The 19,095-nt window shown below is 43.3% G+C and overlaps 1 protein-coding gene across 1 annotated transcript in view; it reads left to right on the top strand.

Annotated features, from left to right (window-relative positions):
- IQGAP2 (IQ motif containing GTPase activating protein 2) overlaps positions 1 to 9,457 on the top strand; it is a 269,366-nt gene extending 259,909 nt beyond the window's left edge. The window contains exons 33-36 of the mRNA XM_079786601.1: positions 1,160 to 1,320; positions 2,919 to 3,056; positions 4,331 to 4,439; positions 8,595 to 9,457. Of these exons, the coding sequence (XP_079642727.1) occupies positions 1,160 to 1,320; positions 2,919 to 3,056; positions 4,331 to 4,439; positions 8,595 to 8,708 (522 nt within the window). The 3' untranslated portion in view covers positions 8,709 to 9,457. The remainder of the gene's footprint in view (positions 1 to 1,159; positions 1,321 to 2,918; positions 3,057 to 4,330; positions 4,440 to 8,594) is intronic.
- Positions 9,458 to 19,095: the final 9,638 nt, after the last annotated feature.

Below are 19,095 nucleotides of genomic sequence, written 5' to 3'. Positions count from 1 at the left end.
TGCCATTGAGGGATTCATATTTGTATATGCCATGGTCAGTATTACAGATTGTTAAAGGTTTCAAAGCAGTTGATGGCTTTTAGTAATGATCATAATTCCCCCAAGTCATTATAAGAGTTGACACATACCAGAAATAAATGCTCCGGAAATATAATAGATACGTTTCATCTTCTAAGCCAGTGGTCGACAAACTGCGGCTCTCGAGCCACACGCAGCTCGCGAGCCGTGGTTTGCCGCTCTGTTGACTAATGAGTTTGCCCACCACTGGGATAGGGGCTTAATCACAAGGAACAACAACAGCCTGTAATTATTGGAATCGAGAGTCTAGGTCAGTGGTCGGCAGAGCGGCAAACCACGGCTCCGACCACTGTTCTAAGCAATACCTACTGGTCTTAAGATGACACTCTTAGGAGAGTCCTTTCTGGAGTTGTTAGTTGTCTTATTGCCCAATTGCTCTTAGGACCTGCCACTGAGATGGTAAATTTATGTCCCTGAAAATTTGCCTCTAAATGCAGTTCTGACTTAAAGATTCGTTTCCATCTTCTCATCCCATATCTTTACAGTTGAGAAACTTCCTGAGCAAAGGCTCTCAAATTAGCCCAAGGACACACCACAGGAACTGGCTGAGATCTGTTTGCCAAGGATAAGAAAGTGTTTGGTTTCAAAGGACATTTCATTCTTTTTATCCACACACGCCCTTTAGAATGGGTCTAGAGGTTAAGAGCAGTGACGTGATCAGAGAAAAAACGTCCTTACCTCTGGGAGGGAAGTGCACTCAGCTTCGTGCTTCCCTGGAAGGCCATGGTCCGTCTGGCAGCGGCTGTTCGCTCCCAGCAGATGACTCGAGGGAAGCAGCGCTGCTTTCTATCGCTCTGGGCGGGAAATACTCGTCTTTGAGAATGTGTAGTAGAGAAATTGATGCTGCTTTGCTTTTCCATCGAGAAAAAAAATAAACCTTAGCAGCGCTCTTAAAGTGAAACGTGGGCACTTGCCAGTTCAGAAGTGAAGAGGGAAGGGTGTGAGAGATTAAAATAAAGCGACTGAGACGAACAAGTTAACAGTCACAAATTCCGATTTGATACTTGATACCTTGTCGCAAATGGGCAAGATTGTAAAGCTCACTTCTGCTTAAATCTCACATAGCTTTTACTTGTTTTAGGATATTCGAAATCAAAGAATCTATCGTAAGCTTCGAAAAGCTGAATTGGCCAAACTTCAGCAGACCTTGAAAGCACTTAATGAGAAGGCAGCATTTTATGAAGAGCAAGTTAATTATTATGACACCTACATAAAGACTTGCTTAGACAACTTAAAAATAAAGTAAGTTAAAATCATACATTCATTTGCAATGTCATGATTTATATGGGATGTCAATTCTTTTACAATCTTGGGCTGTTGGGTTGGGTTTGGAAGCAACTTTTTGCTTTATTTTATAACCAAAAACTAGAATCTCAATTTTATGAATTGGCACTGTGAACTAAGAAGTCAGGACTGAATTTAGAAACTTTGTAATTCCCCATCAGCATAATTTTATACCTGAAATTAAAGTAGCTTGGGGAAGAACTTGCATTACTTCTTTTGTCTTTTTCAGTCAAAGATGTCTTTTAAACACTATTATAAAAAACAACGGCTACTCTTTTTTTTTGGAATGTTTACAGTAGACAGTAATTTATATTCTTGGTAATGTTAGATAACACTAGATATTTGCTAATTGCATAGCAACCTAATGATTTTAAATTGCTTAGTGGTTTTTAAAAAAAATCATTATTTATACAAAAGACAAAATTTGGCAGTTCTCTGTTACCCATTAGCATGCATAGCATAGATTTTCGATATGCATTATAGCTACTTTTAATGAGTATTGTTTGCTCATAATTTTTCTTATCGTTAGACTAAGGTCAATACTTAATAAAATTTTAATTACCCTTTTAAATAGATAATACAGTGTTTTTTATGTAATGCTTGTTGTCAACTTGACAGTAGGAAGTGGTGCTATAGGGGAAAATGTATTCCATTCATCTTAGAAGCTTGGTTAAGGGAAATAACCAAATGTCAGCCACACTCATGTGTGCCCCACTAGTTCTGAATTTTAATTCCTTTGCTTGTGGCCTGTAAATAACTTTTACTCTATCGCTGGGAGGATAAAGTTGGTCAAGTTAATATTCAGTAGAAATATTAGAAGTTTTAGAAACTTAAGAAATGTTAGAGGTTTTCTTTACATATGTATTGCAGACTATGTCAGACTTCAGTTTGAATTACAGGCTAAACTACTTGCAGGCATTTTACAAGCTCTTGCAGCCAGGTGAGCTGGATTTGGGTTCTGATTCTCTCTCACATGGTGTGACCTTGAACCTGTCCGATGAACTTCTCTGGAGCCCCAGGTGTCTCATGTAAAGGTGAATGAGGAGTCCAGCCTCAGAGCTAAATGGAATAGCATTTAGGAAAGGAATTTTATTTCAGAGCATGAGGGAAATGTTAATCTTGTACATGTGAGGCAATATTTATAAAGCTCTTAGAACAGTGCTGGCTACATAGTATCTGTTGAAGGAATTAAAGCAGCCCTAGGGATACCTTTACTCAGGAGTACACAGTTCATGTTATTGCACCAACTCTGCTTGCGAAATGACTTCATAGGGCCACTTCGAGATGTCTGAGAAACAGAGTGCAAGTTTTATGAAAAATATTGGTCTGTAATTCAAACTTCATCACTTTGAAAATAGCTTTCCCTTCAGCAGTGCATAGTGAGGTTTTACTGCATGGGGAAATTGTCACCTGCTACCCCAAAATAGAAAGTTGCATATTCGGGGCCATGGGGCCAGGCCTGCACCGTGGTGTACACCTCGGGCACGGTTATTGCGTTGCCAGAAACATCCGAGTTTGCCATCATGATGACAGACGGCTTGTTCTCCTTTCGCTAGAAATTCTCGGCGGTCCATTAAAGTAGACGGGAAAGGAGAGTCCAAGGGGATGAAGAGGGCGAAGCCAGTGCGGTACACGGCCGCGAAGCTGCATGAGAAGGGTGTGCTGCTGGGCATCGACGACCTGCAGACCAACCAGTGAGTGTGACCCGGAATCCGCACAGAACACACCCCCTCTAAGCGCCCCTCACACCTCCCTCACAGTCCTCTGGTTCCTGTGGCCTCAGAGGAGAGCTTCACTTGGTCTGTCAAGGCTTACCCTTGATTACAGGTGATGGGGAGATAACGCGTATTGTCACCTCTAGTCTTCCCGGCAGGCCTTGAGCCTCTGGTGGGTGGCATGAAGGGCTTACCAAGTTGTGTTTCCCATGGCCTGTCCAGTGTGTCTGGGTTTGCCAGCCTCCCTGTTCCCTCCGAAAGAACGGAGTCAAAGAAGTGAGAATGAAGGCTGCCTTCTGGTCTTGATAGATTAGATGATTTACCATTGAAAAATAGTGCCTTTCTAATTGCAAAGCCACAGACTGCGTGCCAACCTGGGTCTGGCACTCCAGCCCTGTGCTATTAGGGGGTGCCTCTGGTGTGGAGGAGAAAGCCGCACCCACCTCTGCATCCCCACCCCAGGCGCCATCAGGTTTTCCGTTTTAAAGGGACCTGGAAAGCACCAAATGAACAAACAAGACAAACAAACAAAAAGTCATGGGCACAGATAACAGTATGGCGGTTATCAGAGGGAAGGAGGGATACAGGCGGTAGTAAAGGGTAAAGGGGGTCAAACATATGTTAACAGAAGGAGATTTGACTTTGAGTGGTGGGCACAGTGCAATATACAGGTCATGTGTCATAGAATTGTACACTTGAAACCTACATAATTTTATTAACCAATGTCACCCCAATAAATTTAATTAGAGATAAAAATATAAAAGGACCATGAACCTGATGCCCATCACTCCCTTGTCCTTGGTCTGGGGGAAGCCAGATCCACTGCTCCTAACTCCTCGCCTTCCTTCAGGGCCTGGCTTCTACTCCATTTCTCCCATCAAACCTCCTGACAGCACTGACTCAGAGAAAATGCTGCTTCCTATAAAATTTACCCTCTGAAATACTGAACTAGCCTCTCGGTGGTATAAGTCAATGTTCAGTCCTCATATTCTGTGACTCTCCTGTACTTCCAACTCTATTTTATGCTCTTACTTTGCATTTCTGTTGTCATAAAGCACCTACTCCAGTGCTCTGTGAGTTACCTCAACAAGAGCCATGAAGCGTAATTTTAGTGAGCAGAATGGGGGAAAGGATGGGCGGTTTGGGATGACTTAGACCATTCACTGAGAATGAGAACTGAGGATTCCGTTCATTTGTTTCAGCTTTGAGCATATATTGTAGTTCCACATATGTGACTGTCCCTTTCTTCTTAGGTTTAAAAATGTTACATTTGATATCTTATCCACTGAAGATGTGGGCATCTTCGATGTCAAATCCAAATTCCTGGGCGTGGAGATGGAAAAGGTGCAGCTCAATATTCAGGTAAGCTGGGATTTCTGAGAACTGGGGGTGAGCCCTGAAATTACCTCTTCATGATGACAATGAACTTCAGTAAAGAAGGCCAATGTAAGCCTTATTAGCCAATATTAGCTTTGATGCATTGATTATTTTTTAAAGGCTATGATTTTTCAAATGATTGGAACTTAAAATGCTTTTAGGTGGTAAGACCATGTTTCCATTTTGAAGCGTAGAGAATAATATGAAAGTATTCAGAGCTATTAAGTAGAGGCTAGAAAGTTTCCTGTTGTTAGGAACTTGCCCTTCTAAGACAATCCTGTGCCCAGGATTGGAGCTTTCTCATTTGCGTTTCTTCTCCTTCCTCCCTCCTCCTTCCCGGAGTGTTTTTTACATGTTTCTTAAATCTATTCATTTGTTTGGGATCATATGAATGAATGACTTTGTGCAAAACAGGTAACTATAAATAGAAAAATGATCCTTGCAGTCTGAATTATTGTTATTTCCTCATAAGAACTACATTTAAGCCAAAGATACTTGAACAGAAACTGAGAAACCCAGTCTACGTGTCGCCGTCCTCCAAAAAATCGAAGGGAGGGTACAACCATAAGTTCATCTGCTGCCAACTTCTTAATTCTTAGCACAGAATCAATTTAGAGAAGCAATTGAGTTTTCTTTTTTGTATAAGAATTTTCAAACGGCAATAACGCCTATTTACCTGGGTCCCAAACTACTTGTGTGAAATGGTTTTCAGGTATTCTGCATGAATCATCTTGACCAGCCACTGGGCATGATGGATGTCCCAGCCTCACTGCCCGCCCAGCCCAGCCCAGCCCTGAGAGCCCTAAAGTTACCGCCCTCCAGGGAGCAGATACCAGAGCCCTCTTTTCTATCGAGCCTGCTTGTAACTTAAGACGAAAATGGGAGCTAAATGGGCATGATAAAAACAGTGAGCTAATGGAGCAAATTAGAGTATAGAGAGAGAAATAAAAGACACTATGTAATTATGAAAAGTAGACTTAAATAAACAGTATTGTTTTCTAACTGAATTTAAATATTACTAACTGTATCCATCTAACAGTTTTTAACTGGAAGTCTTGAGTTACTTCACGTAACATTTTGACAAATATGGGAAGAGAAAAGAATGCTCCTTGGCTACTGATTCTTCTCCAGAAATGGCAGGCATACCATGCGATTGCCAGGCAGGAAAGGACCCAAGACCAATCAGTATCAACTGGACAGATGAATGCCAAGTGCCCAAGAGACGCCTGTTTAGAAAGGCCTCAGACATTCCATGGCATTTCCTTTGAACACTGATGCCAATACCACATTTTGTTAAGGATTTAATATGCAGTGGGATCAGCTATTCATCCCATTCATTTATCCACATAATTGTGAAATGTTACTCCTTAGCTAATAAGCCCCAGATCTTTAAAGTCATTACCATATCATCAAGACCACCTATAAGATTTGCAAGGCTCAATGTAAATGAAAATAATATTCATTTGTATAGTTATTGAGAATTTCAAGATGATGACAGCAGAACATTAAAGTACAGGGCCCTTCTGATGATGAAACCCTGCACAGGCTGAATGTCCAAGGAGCTGGCCCTACATATATTAGCTGTCAGACATAAAGTCAGGCTTCTATACATAGAGCTTTCAGACAATTACATTATCAAGTGAATGACCAAGAGAAACATGATGGCCAGATCTTTACTGTGAGTCAAGAAGTTTCTAACAGCCCTAGCTGGTTTTGCTCAGTGGGTAGAGCGTCGGTCCAAAGACTGAAGGGTCTCAGGTTCGATTCCAGTCAAGTGCTTACCTCAGTTGCAGGCACAATCCCCAGGTCTAGTCAGGGTGCATGTGGGAAGCAACCAATTGATGTGTCTCTCTCACATTGATGTTTCTCTTTCTGTGTCTCTCCCTCTCCCTTCTACAAATCAATGGAAAAATATCCTCAGGTGAGGATTAACAAAAAAAAAAAAAGATTCTAACAGGTATAAGGAAGATGCCGTGTAGCATTGTGTCTAGGTTTACTTCAGCCCACTCTTCCCTTAGTTCCTAAAGGTTATATCCTACTAGAGGACCGGTGCATGAAAATTCATGCACTGGAGGGGGGGTGGTCCCTCAGCCAGGCCTACCCCCTCTCACAGTCCGGGAGCCCTCAGGGGCAGGAGGCAACCCGGTGATCAGGGGAAGGCGATGCCCCATCACAACTCTGCTGCTGCCACTGCTGGCAGCGCAAGCCTCAGCCGACCCTGGTAACCTGAGCCTCAGGTGGCTCTGGGCGGCTGGGCGTGCCGCCATCTTTGAGAGTGGGGCAGTCAATTAGCATATTCCCTCCTTATTGGCTGTGGGTGCCACCATCTTTGCGATGGTGTGAGGGTCAATTAGCATATTCCCTCTTTATTAGATAGGGTAGCTATAGGCTATATACATAACAGAAGGGTGAGATGTACATGAACATGTTCTGCTTATACAAATAATGGCCTGGGCTCACTGAGACTGCAGGGTTGGCATTCTCCCTTTCCCAGTTGAAGAACGGAGGTGCCGAGAGCTGATTAGGGAAGAGGCAGCTGGAGTCCACGGTCTTCATTGCTCTGCTCCACTGCCTCTCTCACAGGTTCCAGCTGATCCTGACAAGAAAGGGGTTTGCAGATACCTTGATCTCATATGCCCAGTAACTCTCCTGTGAGGTTAAGAGTGTTACCCTCAGTTTACACACAAGGAAACAGGGGTTATGTGACACTGCAAGATCACAGGATAGCAAATGGTGGAGCTAAGACTAAAATCTGGTCTCCCAGTGGCAAGTGTTCTCTGCTCCCCCGCCTGGGGGGCCCAGCTAATTCCCCATGCATCGGCCATTCCTTCTCAACTTAATTCTATTGATTTCTTTTCTAAGAGATTTGGAGTAACAGACTTTGCCTTTCCCAAAGGGAAAGTGAACCACCAGTACACTTTAGTAGGTAAAAGCATTCTTGATGAAAGAACTGCAGTTCCCTATGGAATTTCCATCTCAGACGCCTATCTAAATAATGTAAGGGTTTAGCTGAGTACAGTTGGAGGTCATTGAAAAAGTAGAGGAGGAAGCTAACAACAGCCACTTTCTCTCAAAAATGATTCTGCAGGTGGCCTTCCTCAAAACATTATCATTAAGAACCAAGAAATTTCCAGAGCTAGACATAAGACATTATCATTAAGAACCAAGAAATTTTCAGAGCTAGAAACAAGAAAACGAGACCTGGGTATTAGTCTGGGGCAGTTCTATTTGGCAAAGGTCTCCTGTCCTGTATATTTTGAAATGTTACTGCTTAGTCTCATGCAAATGGCTGGTGTGACCCAGTTATGAATTTTAGCAGGTGAGTTTATTTTCTTTGTTATATGGTGGCAGGGGAACACAGAATGACAGACTGACCTGGGAACGAGGGCTTGTTCTCAGTATAGGAACAGAAGTAGTGCGGGTCAGAGAAGTTAACTTTGTAGAGCAGTTCTCCAAATTTCAATCATACAACTTCAAAAATAAATAGCATGATCACTTCACCCCATTTGTACATATTTATTTATAAAGTATACTTGCTCCTATCACTATGCTAAAAATATACTTTATAAAACATATACAAAATTTAAATGTTTAAAAAGTGAACAAAATAAAAATAAATAGTTCTAATATTCTTTCTACTCCTTAATGAATTGTTTTGCTCAGTTCACTTTAGAAAACACTGTTGTTCTAAAGGATATACCCCATCTTGCTGGAACATTTGTTTTGAATTTTTCAATTAAAAATTAAAATTATATATCTGAATTAACTTAATCATAATGGTTTTCTTCAGATGGTCTTTATCAATTCTAAAAATCTGTTTCCTTTTATTTAGGTAAATGATTCTTAAAGTATGGTACCCAGGCCAACAATATAATCATCATGAATAGGCACTTGTTAAAATACAAACATTGGGGCCCCACCCCAGAGCTACAGAATCAGAAATTCCTGGGTGTGGGGCCCAGCATGTTTTAACTAGCCCCTGTTTTAACCAGATGATTCTGACACACATTAAAGGATAAGAGCCCCCACCTAGGTCATTAGGTCACTTGAATCTTATTTTCGTCAACAAATTGTTCTGGAATGTTTTTTAAATGTGCTAAATGTCAAGTTTGAGACTTAATGATGTTCCTTAAATTTCAGGATTTACTTGAGATGCAATATGAAGGAGTAGCTGTAATGAAAATGTTTGATAAGGTTAAAGTGAATGTAAACCTTCTCATATACCTGCTGAACAAGAAATTCTATGGAAAGTGAAGTGCCTGCAGAAATTCCGTGGATTCGGTATCACCTGGATCGGGAAATGAATCTGTTTCGTATTTTTGTTTTTAAACATGATTGGAATCACTGCTCATAAACGTGTGATTTTTTTTTTTTTTAAAGACCAAAACTGTTCCGAAGAATGTACCCATTGTGCCTTTTTGATAATTTGATACTATACTAGAATGACACACAAAATGAATTAATGTAAACACTTCCACATTATACTGTGGAATAGGTACTCTGATTTAAAACTTTGGACATTCTGATTTGTGTTAAAGTAGGGAGAAATGAATTTAGCTGACTAGGGACAAATGTGTAAACCTATTTTCCTATGAAAAAATTTTAAGTGTCCCATTTGAATAATGTAATTCTTCATAGATTTTTTTTAATCTGTGAAGAAATGGAAACCTAATTATTTGTAATGAATTATTTAGACAGATACTTAGTTCTAAGCCCTGTCTTCTGGGAGTTATCAATTTTAAAGAGAACTTTTGTGCAATTTTAAATGAAGTTTTTATAAGTAATTGAAAGTGACAATAACACTTTCTGTATAAAAGTATATATTTTATGTGATTTATTCCTACTAAATGAAGTGCACTAGTGCCTCATGGTAAAGACTCTTGTACCCAGAGCCTGTAAGTGACTAAGGAACATCGTGAATAGCGATCTTAGGCCCCCACCTCTACCCCTCACAATTTATTTGAATACTTCAATTGTGCCTCTCAATTTTTGTAATGCAATAAAATCAGTATTTAGATGGTTTTTAAATGTATTCTTTGAAAATTGTTTCATGTAAAATAAATGTTACTGAATTACATTAATTTGGCTTTTCAGTTGTCTCAATAAATCCAAACAATTTAGTGGAGAAGGTTCTTGGTGGGGCTTATCAGGGAAAGTAGGAATACACCTAGAGTTGTATGCATTAGGGTCCCGAGTAAGCTGCTGTGACCAAGAGATCCAAAACCCTGTGGTTGAAACAAGATAGATGTTTTTCTCAAATTCAGTAGCTCCAAGGGAAGTGAGCAGGCCCACAAGGTTTTCCGGGGATCTGGCTCTGTCCTTGACACTGATTCCTGGCCAGCCGGAAGAGGGGAAAAAGTCCAGGGCAAGCATTTTAAGTTACACATGTCACTTCTGCCTATATCCCACTGACCAAACAAAACTTTAGTCATGTGGCCAGAGCTAGCTGCAAGAGAGGCTGGGAAATACGGTCCCTAACTAGGCAGCCATGTCCCCAATTAAAACCTGGGGTAGAGAGGGCAGTGGTTCTATTATTAAAAGGGAGAGTGATTCCTGGGGACAGTTTAGCAGTCTCCACCACAAAACTAATTCAGGCTTCCGGGCTGGAACCTCCCTAACACTTCGTGTTCTGTTCATTCATTCAACAGGCTTTATTTTCAACAGGGATTACCAAATATTGAGAAACTGGGCTAGCTTTTCACACTTGGCACAAATGAACTTTCAGTATTAGACCAATAGAATTTGGAAAATTGAAACTTTAAAAAGTAGAATCTGCTACTTTAGTGATTGTTTCAGGCTATACATATTTTTTACAAAAAGATAAACACTTCAAAACAATGCTCATTGTCTCATCGATTTGTGGGTGTGTGTTGTTGTTGTTATTGTTGCATTGACCTTAATACAGACTTCTGTAAAAGGAATCAAATGAACAGTTAAGTTTCACCTTGAGAATAAATCTCCCTTTCCCCTACAGCCAGTATTAGCCGAGGAACAGGAGCCGAGGGATAGTAGGAGGTAGGTTAAGCTTCCTTGTTCATGCTGCAGAATGGACTTTTTGTGGATATATGGTAAAAGCCAAAATTAGGGAAAGATATTTGGAGGCAAAAGCTAACCTTTTGTAGCCTCTCTAAAAGGTGCTTGTCTCCTGGCTGGTGTGGCCCAGTGGTTGAGTGTAGACCCATGCACCCAGAGATTGCTGGTTTGATTCCTGGTCAGAGCACATGCCCAGGTTGTGGGTTCGATTCCCAGTAGGGGGTGGTGCAGGAGGCAGCAGATTGATGTTTCTCTCTCATCAATGTTTCTATCCCTTTCCCTTCCTCTCACTGAAAATGATTATAAATATAATAATAATAATAAAAGGGGCTTGTCAACTTATTCCAACAGTGAGTGAACTGCTTGAGTGTTATTTGTATGAATAAAGATCTTTGTGTATTGCCAACCCCCTCAAGGAAAGCTGTGACTGTTTTTCTCTGTTGGCCCACAGATGAGGTTATTTTTCAAGATATTACCCTGGCTACTGAACGGGTGACCCAGAGGAGAAAGCATTCGAAGAAGAGGAGCACAAACAAGAAGCCAGTGGAGGCACGGAGACTGTTCCTCTTCCAGGAGGGTGGAGCCATTTCCCAAACCAGGGACAGTTGTTCCTTATAACCCGGAGCTAGGGCTCCTGATCGATGTAGGGAGGAAAAACAATTGTCCCTCTACCCTTCTGCGTTCTAGGTTGAGATCCCCTGTAAAAACAAAAACACATTAACAGCAGAAAACACATAGAAATGTGTTCACATGTATGCCTCATGTACATAGGAGCTACCCAAGAAAACAGAGAAACTGCCCAAGTTGCCACCTTCAGCACTATCTTCAACTAGACCAGTGGTCGGCAAATTGCGGCTCGCGAGCCACATGCGGCTCTTTGGCCCCTTGAGTTTTTAGCAAAGGCCAGCTTAGGAGTACCCTAATTAAGTGAATAACAATGTACCTACCTATATAGTTTAAGTTTAAAAAATTTGGCTCTCCAAAGAAATTTCAATCGTTGTACTGTTGATATTTGGCTCTGTTGACTAATGAGTTTGCCGACCACTGGCCTAGACCAAAAAGCTACTTGGGGGAAAGTAGGGGGCAGTCCGCGGAAGGTAAGGAGCGGAAACCAAGGTTGCCCTGCCATGTTGATGTCTCCCAGTTGAAACCATGGCCTCCTAATAGCTCTTTCCTGGAAGAGGCCCCCTCTCTAAGGTAAATTCCCTCACAGAAGGGTGACTTCTACTCGGTCATCAGAGCTTCTCCTGAGTTTGTAGTTTCTCAGAATAATCCACTAAAGATAAGACTTGCCCAAGAGGCATATTTTGGGGTGATACATTTTGCTATCCTTGTCCAGCTTCCTCCACTTAGCAATTGAAACAATAACTTGACCTTGACATAGCTTACTCCTGTATTTTGATATATGTTTATCATATTTCCACTGTTACAAAAAACGGCCTTTGGTCTGAAGGTACAGAGGGTCCATGCTCCCCTGAGCTCTACTTTTTAGCCCCTTGGATGTATAAAGGCAAAACAGACTTTAGGAGCACTCTAGCTACTATGAGGGAAGAAAAATAAATTTTTTTTGGAGGTTCCCTAAGAATATGGGACCCCAAGGCAAACTGGGCAGTTGAAGCTTATATGCTATTCTGGACTAAGGAAAGGGAGGCAGGAGTCTGGGTCTTCAAAGGGAAAGTAGACCGTTCACAGGGAGAGGAGAGAGAGCAAATGTTTGGTAAACAAATTCCTGCTGGGGCCACTGGGAAACAGTGGGACACAGAGGCGGAGTCTATCCAACAGCTGCTAGGTTCCTTCCTGGCACCACTTGTTCATGCTGAGGTGTTCCTCTGAGGTAGGTTTCTATCTGAATTCCTTTAGGCAGGTAAGGGGGAAGGTTCTTTCAGTTTTTTGTTTCTTAAAAATAATAAACTTAAAACAATCAATATCCCAAAAGGCATATTGTGGGGTGGAAAACTCAACTTCCCCTTGTTGGTGGCAAAAAGGACACCATTGTCAGACAGGTGGAGTCAGACCCGACCTCCGTCCAGCAACCTCAGTACTTAAGTTCTGGCTAAGAAATAATTCAGAGCCAAGACTCAAACTATAAGAGAAAGTTTATTTAGAAAGTCACAGAGGTAGAAGAAGTAAGCAGTAGAAGTAAGCTGTAGAAGAAATGAGCTCAGGAAACCCGTTAGAGAAGCAAAAAAAACAAAAACAAAAACAAAAGGCCCTTGGAGCTTAGGAGAGACCCGGAAAACACCTGGGGGAGGGGCAGGGAAAGGCACAGGTGTGCGCCATAGAAAGCTGAACTGGGTCCTCTGGCTGGAGGGTATCGGGAGATCTCGGGAGGGGGTTCCAATAGAATATTCATCAGCTTTCCAGGTGTGTCCTTCAAGGTCGTGCTCTCTACTGATTGGTCAGCACGAGGGGTGGGGATCATTAGTCAATGCAGCTGGTCCTGACGTCGTCGGCCATGGCTTCCCTCGTTTGGTTTTGCTGCTTTTCTGGACCCAGAGCGGAAACACAACTGAGGCCTAGATGCATTCGATGCAGGTCAGAACCTCATTTCTGTGGGGGCTTAATGGGTAAGGGCCATGTCCAGGCCCCTTGGTTAGTTCCCCCTCTAAGGGGACTAACCGCATGCCAGTGGGGGAAAGGTCAGGGGAGGGTCCTAACCGCATGAAACCAGAGAAATGCTGGGGTAAGAAAGGTTACCCTGGGGGAGAGGTCCTTGTTTACCCAGTTTTGCCTGTTGCTGGGCACCTGGGGCTTTCCGTGCCCTTCTGTACTTGGCCCATCAATCATTCTTGCTCTGCTCACGTCTGTCTGACTGCCCCCCACGCCCTCTCAAAGGGTATGCTCTAGTGCTCTCCAAGAGAGGGAAAACCAGTGCACACCGGAGTAAAGAGAACAGCTCAGTGTTCTGACATGACACTACTCCCTCACGTCCCGGAAAAACCAGAACCATAATGCGTGTGTGGTTGGGTAGCAATTAGAGGTGCTATTCATGATGTAAGTTGTATGACTTGGGCTGTGGTTTAGTGGGGATTTGTGGTACTCCTCTAACATCCCAAGAGGCAAACCACAGAACTCTAAATGGTGAAGGTTGTCTATATTTTGAGAGACTCTAGTGAGCATTGGATGGTCTTACTGCTGATGGGTGCTTTGAAAAATCTATTGCCTCTGCTACTGAACCCAGGACTTAGTAACAGGTTAAGATAGAACCCTCTTAACTGGTCTCTAAGCCGCAGAGGACAGAAACGGTTTCAGTCCCTCTGTGAGTCCAGAGCCTTGGCAGGGCCTTGTAAATGGCAGAGGTCGAGTCCCAAAGGCAAGCTGAGGAGGAGACAGGTGGTCTCACTGCCATATTCCTTAGGGTACAACATCTCTTAACTCTGCTCCATTGGAAGGCGTGCTGGTTCATTTTCTGTCGACTTGGGCAGGCTAAGGGATGCCCAGACAGCTGGTAAAATATTGTTTCAGGTCTGTGAGGGTGTTTCCAGAATACATTAGCATCTGAATCGGAAGACTGAGTAGAGATCGCCCTTACCAATGTGGGCAGGCATCATCCAATCTACTGAGGGCCAATTCTCTCTCCTCTTGAGCTGGGACACCCATCTTTTCCTGCCCTGGACATCGGAGCTCCTGGTTCTCAGGCCTCCGGGCTCTGGTAGTTCCACGGTCACTGCCCTGGTTTCCAGGGCTTTAAACTCGCACAGAATTATGCCACCAGCTTCTCCCGCTTGCAGACAGCAGACTGGGGGGCTTCGCAGCCTCCACAACCACAGGGGCCAATTCCTATTATAAATCTCCTCGTGTATATCTACATATCGGTTCTGTTTCTCTGGAGAACCCTCACTGCTGCAGAAGGAAAATGAACAGATACAGGAAGTAAAAGATATCAAGTTCACTTCATATAACTCAAAGGTTTTTTTCATTTGACCTTTACTTAGCACCCCAAGCGTAGGGGTAGTCTACCATCCTATCCGTCGTATGTAATTAGTGGAAATACTGTCGTTGACCCATTATGAGTTAAGGTGCTAAGCCCAAAATACCAATGCAGGTTTATTACAGCAAAAGGCAGAAACAGGTCTCCTGTTGGGTAGCTTGTAACTTCATTACAGACCTACTGTTGACTTGCAAAACAAACCTGACGGTGGCTGCACAGAATCCAGAGCATCACACAGCTGCTTTGACTACAACTTGAGCTCATGTCATTTGAGTCCTGGCATCACTGCCATCAGCTTCCACAAGGAAATGACCAGGCAGGTTCTCGGGATATACTGTTGTCCTTGCAGGGCTTGGAACAGAGGAGTGGTAGTGAGAATACCTGAAGCAGGTAGATCATCTATGGGTTTAAAAGAAACCTCTTGCATGTCATCTTGGGATGAAAACTTTCACAATTGTGATGTCATGTTCATTCATAAACACTACAAAATACCACAAGCACTATGAGAGGGTAGTTAATGACTCATATTATTTAATGCCAGGCAAGTTCAAACAGAGAAAACGAAAACTGGGAATGGATATCAAGTGGTTCGAATACAAATGAGATTTCCTTTGTGAGGAGTATCAACATGCGAGGTGACCCGCTCTGGTTAGGCAGATTGCCTGCCCTGGGGAAACTCCCCAGGTTTGCCCTAAAACAGCAGCGAAGAGGTTTTGGTGTGGGTGACATGGAACAAATGAAGTAGAGATTGATAGCTTTTTCAAGAAGCTCTAAAGAGCATACACATATTGTAAGAACTTTGTAGAGGCTGAGAGGAAAAAACGGAAAACAGAATGTCACCAACAGACCATAACAGAAAATTAGAAATCAATCACACAAAAAAAACAGTCAAAACTTCCAATAATTTATGAGTTGAAGAAGATATAATGAAATTGACAAAATATTTAGACCTGAATTGCATACGTATACACATCAAAACTTGCAAAATGCAGCTGAAGTGGTCATTTGAAGGAGGAGTGAAAATTAATAAGCTAGCCTGTCAGTTCAAAATGTTAGGAGAATGAAAGGATAAATCCTAAGGAAGTAGAAAGAAAAAAAATGATTAAAAGCCTGTGTGAAAATTAATGACATTGAAAAGAATAAAAGCAATAAAACAAAAAGATGAGCATTGGAAATGGCCAATTTTCAACTGCTGGCCAGATTAATCAAGGAAAACAAGCAAATGTGTTAGGTACAAAAAAAGCAAATGTGTTAGGTACTAAACTGCAGATAAAATAGATTGCTTTAGGAAGAATAAAATGTGGTATATAATTCAAGTGAATACTATAAAGAGTTAGTTTAAAAAGAACTGAATAGCCCTAACCGGTTTGGCTCGGTGGATAGAGCATCGGCATGCAGACTGAAAGGTCCCAGGTCTGATCCCGTCAAGGGCATGTACCTTGGTTGCAGGTACATCCCCAATAGGAGGTGTGCAGGAGGCAGCTCTCTCATCAATGTTTCTAACTATTCCTCTCCCTTCCTCTTTGTAAAAACTCAATAAAATATATATTTTTTAAAAGAACTGAATATACATGTATCACACAGGTAAATCTAGAAAATGGAAACTGTAGACATAGTCCTAGAATATGTTACTCTGTGTAAATATTTAAAATGAACTAAGCAGCCGTGGCTGGTTTGGCTCAGTGGGTAGAGAGTCGGCCTGGGGACTGATGGGTCCCGGGTTCGATTCCAGTCAAGGGCACATGCCTGGGGTGTGGGCTCGGTCCCCAGTGGGGGGCATGCAGGAGGCAGCCAATCAGTGATTCTCTCATCATTGATGTTTCTATCTCTCTCTCTCTCCCTCTCCCTTCCTCTCTGAAATCAATAAAAATATAAAATAAATAAATAAAATGTACTAAGCAATAGTATTTTTTAAAATATAAATGTACTAAAAGTACAAAAACATGGAGAGAAAGTCTCCTGGGCAAGAAAAAGAATGGAATCAAAAAAGTGTACAAAAAAGCTTAACTGGTATAAGATGTATATGTTACATTTACATATATATGTTAATGCTGGGTTAGGCTGTGTCAGATATTGGGCTCTGTACTTTTCTATGCTTGAAGTATTGTGTCATTTACTACATGAAATCCTGTTCAGCTCTTTTACCTTCAAAGCGGTAGTTTTCAAAGTGTGTCCCTTCCACTTGTCACCACCTACACCCCCGACCCCCCAGCTTCAGGAATCTGCACTTGTGCATGAGAAAGCTACCGATTTTGAAGTAGGTTTAACTTTTGGTGGCCACTCAGTGAGGTAACCACAACCTTTTAGAAACCCTAAAGTGAGGAAGAAATGCCTCATTCTGTCCCACGCACCCACCTTGCTCATTGTATTTCAGCCCCAGTCTAAAGAAGCCAACTCAAGAGGACATAGGCTGTGTGATTCAGTTTACATTGCTAATGGGTCAATCATGAAGGCTCTGTTTTAGAGAAATAGCTGTACTCGGCATTCTCTCTCTGTAGTTAATATGCAGAAAGAAGGTAAGCATTTCATTGTTTCAGCAACCCTCTTTTATGTCAGTAGAGGTACATTCTGTTCTGATAACTAAGCAAAAAAAATGTCCTTTTAAACGTTACAGTTTTGTAAATTGGTTAAAAACATTTTCCGCCAATGAAACATAAAATTTTAAAGTGTAGTAGCCAGAGTATTACTCCATTCTTATTTTAAGGATTTACATGATTATATATCTACTAGAGGCCTGGCGCATGAAATTCATGCACTGCGGGGGGGGGGGGGGGGGCGGGGTCCCTCAGCCCTGCAGGCACCCTCTTGCAGTCCAGGACCCCTCGGGGGTGTCCGCCTGCCAGCACGCAGGCATCCCTCATGCAGTCCAGGGTTCTCGCAGTCCAGGACTCCTTGCTCCTTACCGCCTGCCTGCAGTGGAGGCAGGAGAGGCTCCCCCCATGGCCACCAGCTGTGAGCCTGCCTTCTGGCTGAGCGGTGCTCCCCTGTGGGAGCACACCGACCACCAGGGGGCAGCTCCTGCCTTGAGCGTCTGCCCCCTGATGGGCAGTGAGCTTCATAGTGATTGGTTTTTCCACCGTTCAGTCGATTTGCATATTAGGGTTTTATTATATAGGATACCTGTATGTGGTTACAATATCTTAAATGATGGACAGAAACTTTTAACAGTGGCCATCATGGAGATGTATGTGGTTCTTAGAAGAGAAGGTGGAGATATTTTTGATGGTTCATTTTATATCCTTGATCTGTTACAATCTCTTGCCACGTGTATTGATTACGTTTATATTCTACACTGTAAAGCCCCTTTGATGTTTAAACAATCCTGAAGTTGAGATGTTACTTACAATCAATATGTCACAGTGTAATTGACAGCATTTTTTCTTACTTGTGGTACATAAATGAAAAGGATGAGTCTTTAAATCAATGGCATCTTTTTTTTCAAACCAATGCGGTCTTAAGATTGATGAAAATAGTATCCATTAGTAGGGAGTGGAGAAATACATGATTTTAATGGTTTAGATCTACTGGGAGAATTGAATGAGGGAACTTTTGAAGCAGCATTCTATCATTGGGTTAACAGTCACCTATTGAGCTACTTCTATACACAACAGGCGCTGTGCTCTGAGGAAGATGGGGACACGGGGAAGAACGAGCATCTTCACTGTATTTTCTTCACTGGTTTCCGTGTCAGGGCTCGTGGGGAATGACACTCTCCATGCCAAATTCCCCTTATAAAACGCTTGGAAATCAGATCAGTGACACAGTGCAGTTTATCAGCCAGGCGTGCAGAACACACTTGCACATCTGCGAGGAGAAGGGCTGCGGTGAACTTTCCCAGAATCAGAGGGTGGAGGGGACCCACTTCCCGCTGCGGTCCGGAGACGCTCACCGGATACGCTCTCTAAGCAAAACAAGCAGCGGCTCCTCCCCGCGGGCCCCGGCTCCGGCCCCGGCATCTTCCAGGGGCCCTTAGAGGGCAACGGGGAGTCCCCTGCCCTGTGACCTGAAATGGGCCCAATTCTATTAAATCCATGATATATGGTCCTGGAAAATGGACACTTCGTCCTCTGGGCATCCGTCTCGCAGGCGGCGCCAGGGACTGCCCCGGGCACAGGGGATGCCCAGCCGGCTCTTCTCCCGGGAAAGGCTGCGCAGGTGCTTCTAAGGGGCCGGGCCGCGGGGTTGGGGGACCGAAGGCGGGGTTGGGGGACCTGTGAGCGGGAGGGAGCAGAGGGGCCCTCGCAGTCACGGCGCCCGTGAAGTCAGTGCTCTGCGTGTGGAACGTCTAACTTCACCGAATAAGAATCCTGGGGGCAACCTTGTCTCGCCAGTATAAACCCTTAAACCCGCTATTCCTAAATTACAAAAATATGAGTCACTTTCAGATTGTCCATTAAATCGCGAATTTTCAAACGGGCCGCGGCGCTCTGCACGGGCCGCAGGGGCAGCGCCCCGGGGCGCATTCCTGACCCCTCGCGGGGCGGTGCGCGCGGCTCTGCTCCCCGGAGGGGAAGGGGAGACCCAGGGGCAGCCGCCCAGGCCGCGGGGCCCACTTCCAAGGCCCCGCCAGACTGAGTCACTGCTTTTTCGCGAGTCAAAGGCTCCCAAAGGAAAAAATGTCTCGTTTGGTTCCCCCCGTCGGGCAGTGGCCGGCAGCCCGGGGCGGGGAGGGCGGGG

Source organism: Cnephaeus nilssonii (assembly GCF_951640355.1).
Source record: "Cnephaeus nilssonii genome assembly, chromosome: 2".
Lineage (NCBI taxonomy): Eukaryota > Metazoa > Chordata > Mammalia > Chiroptera > Vespertilionidae > Cnephaeus > Cnephaeus nilssonii.
This window is presented reverse-complemented; position numbering and strand designations above follow the sequence as displayed.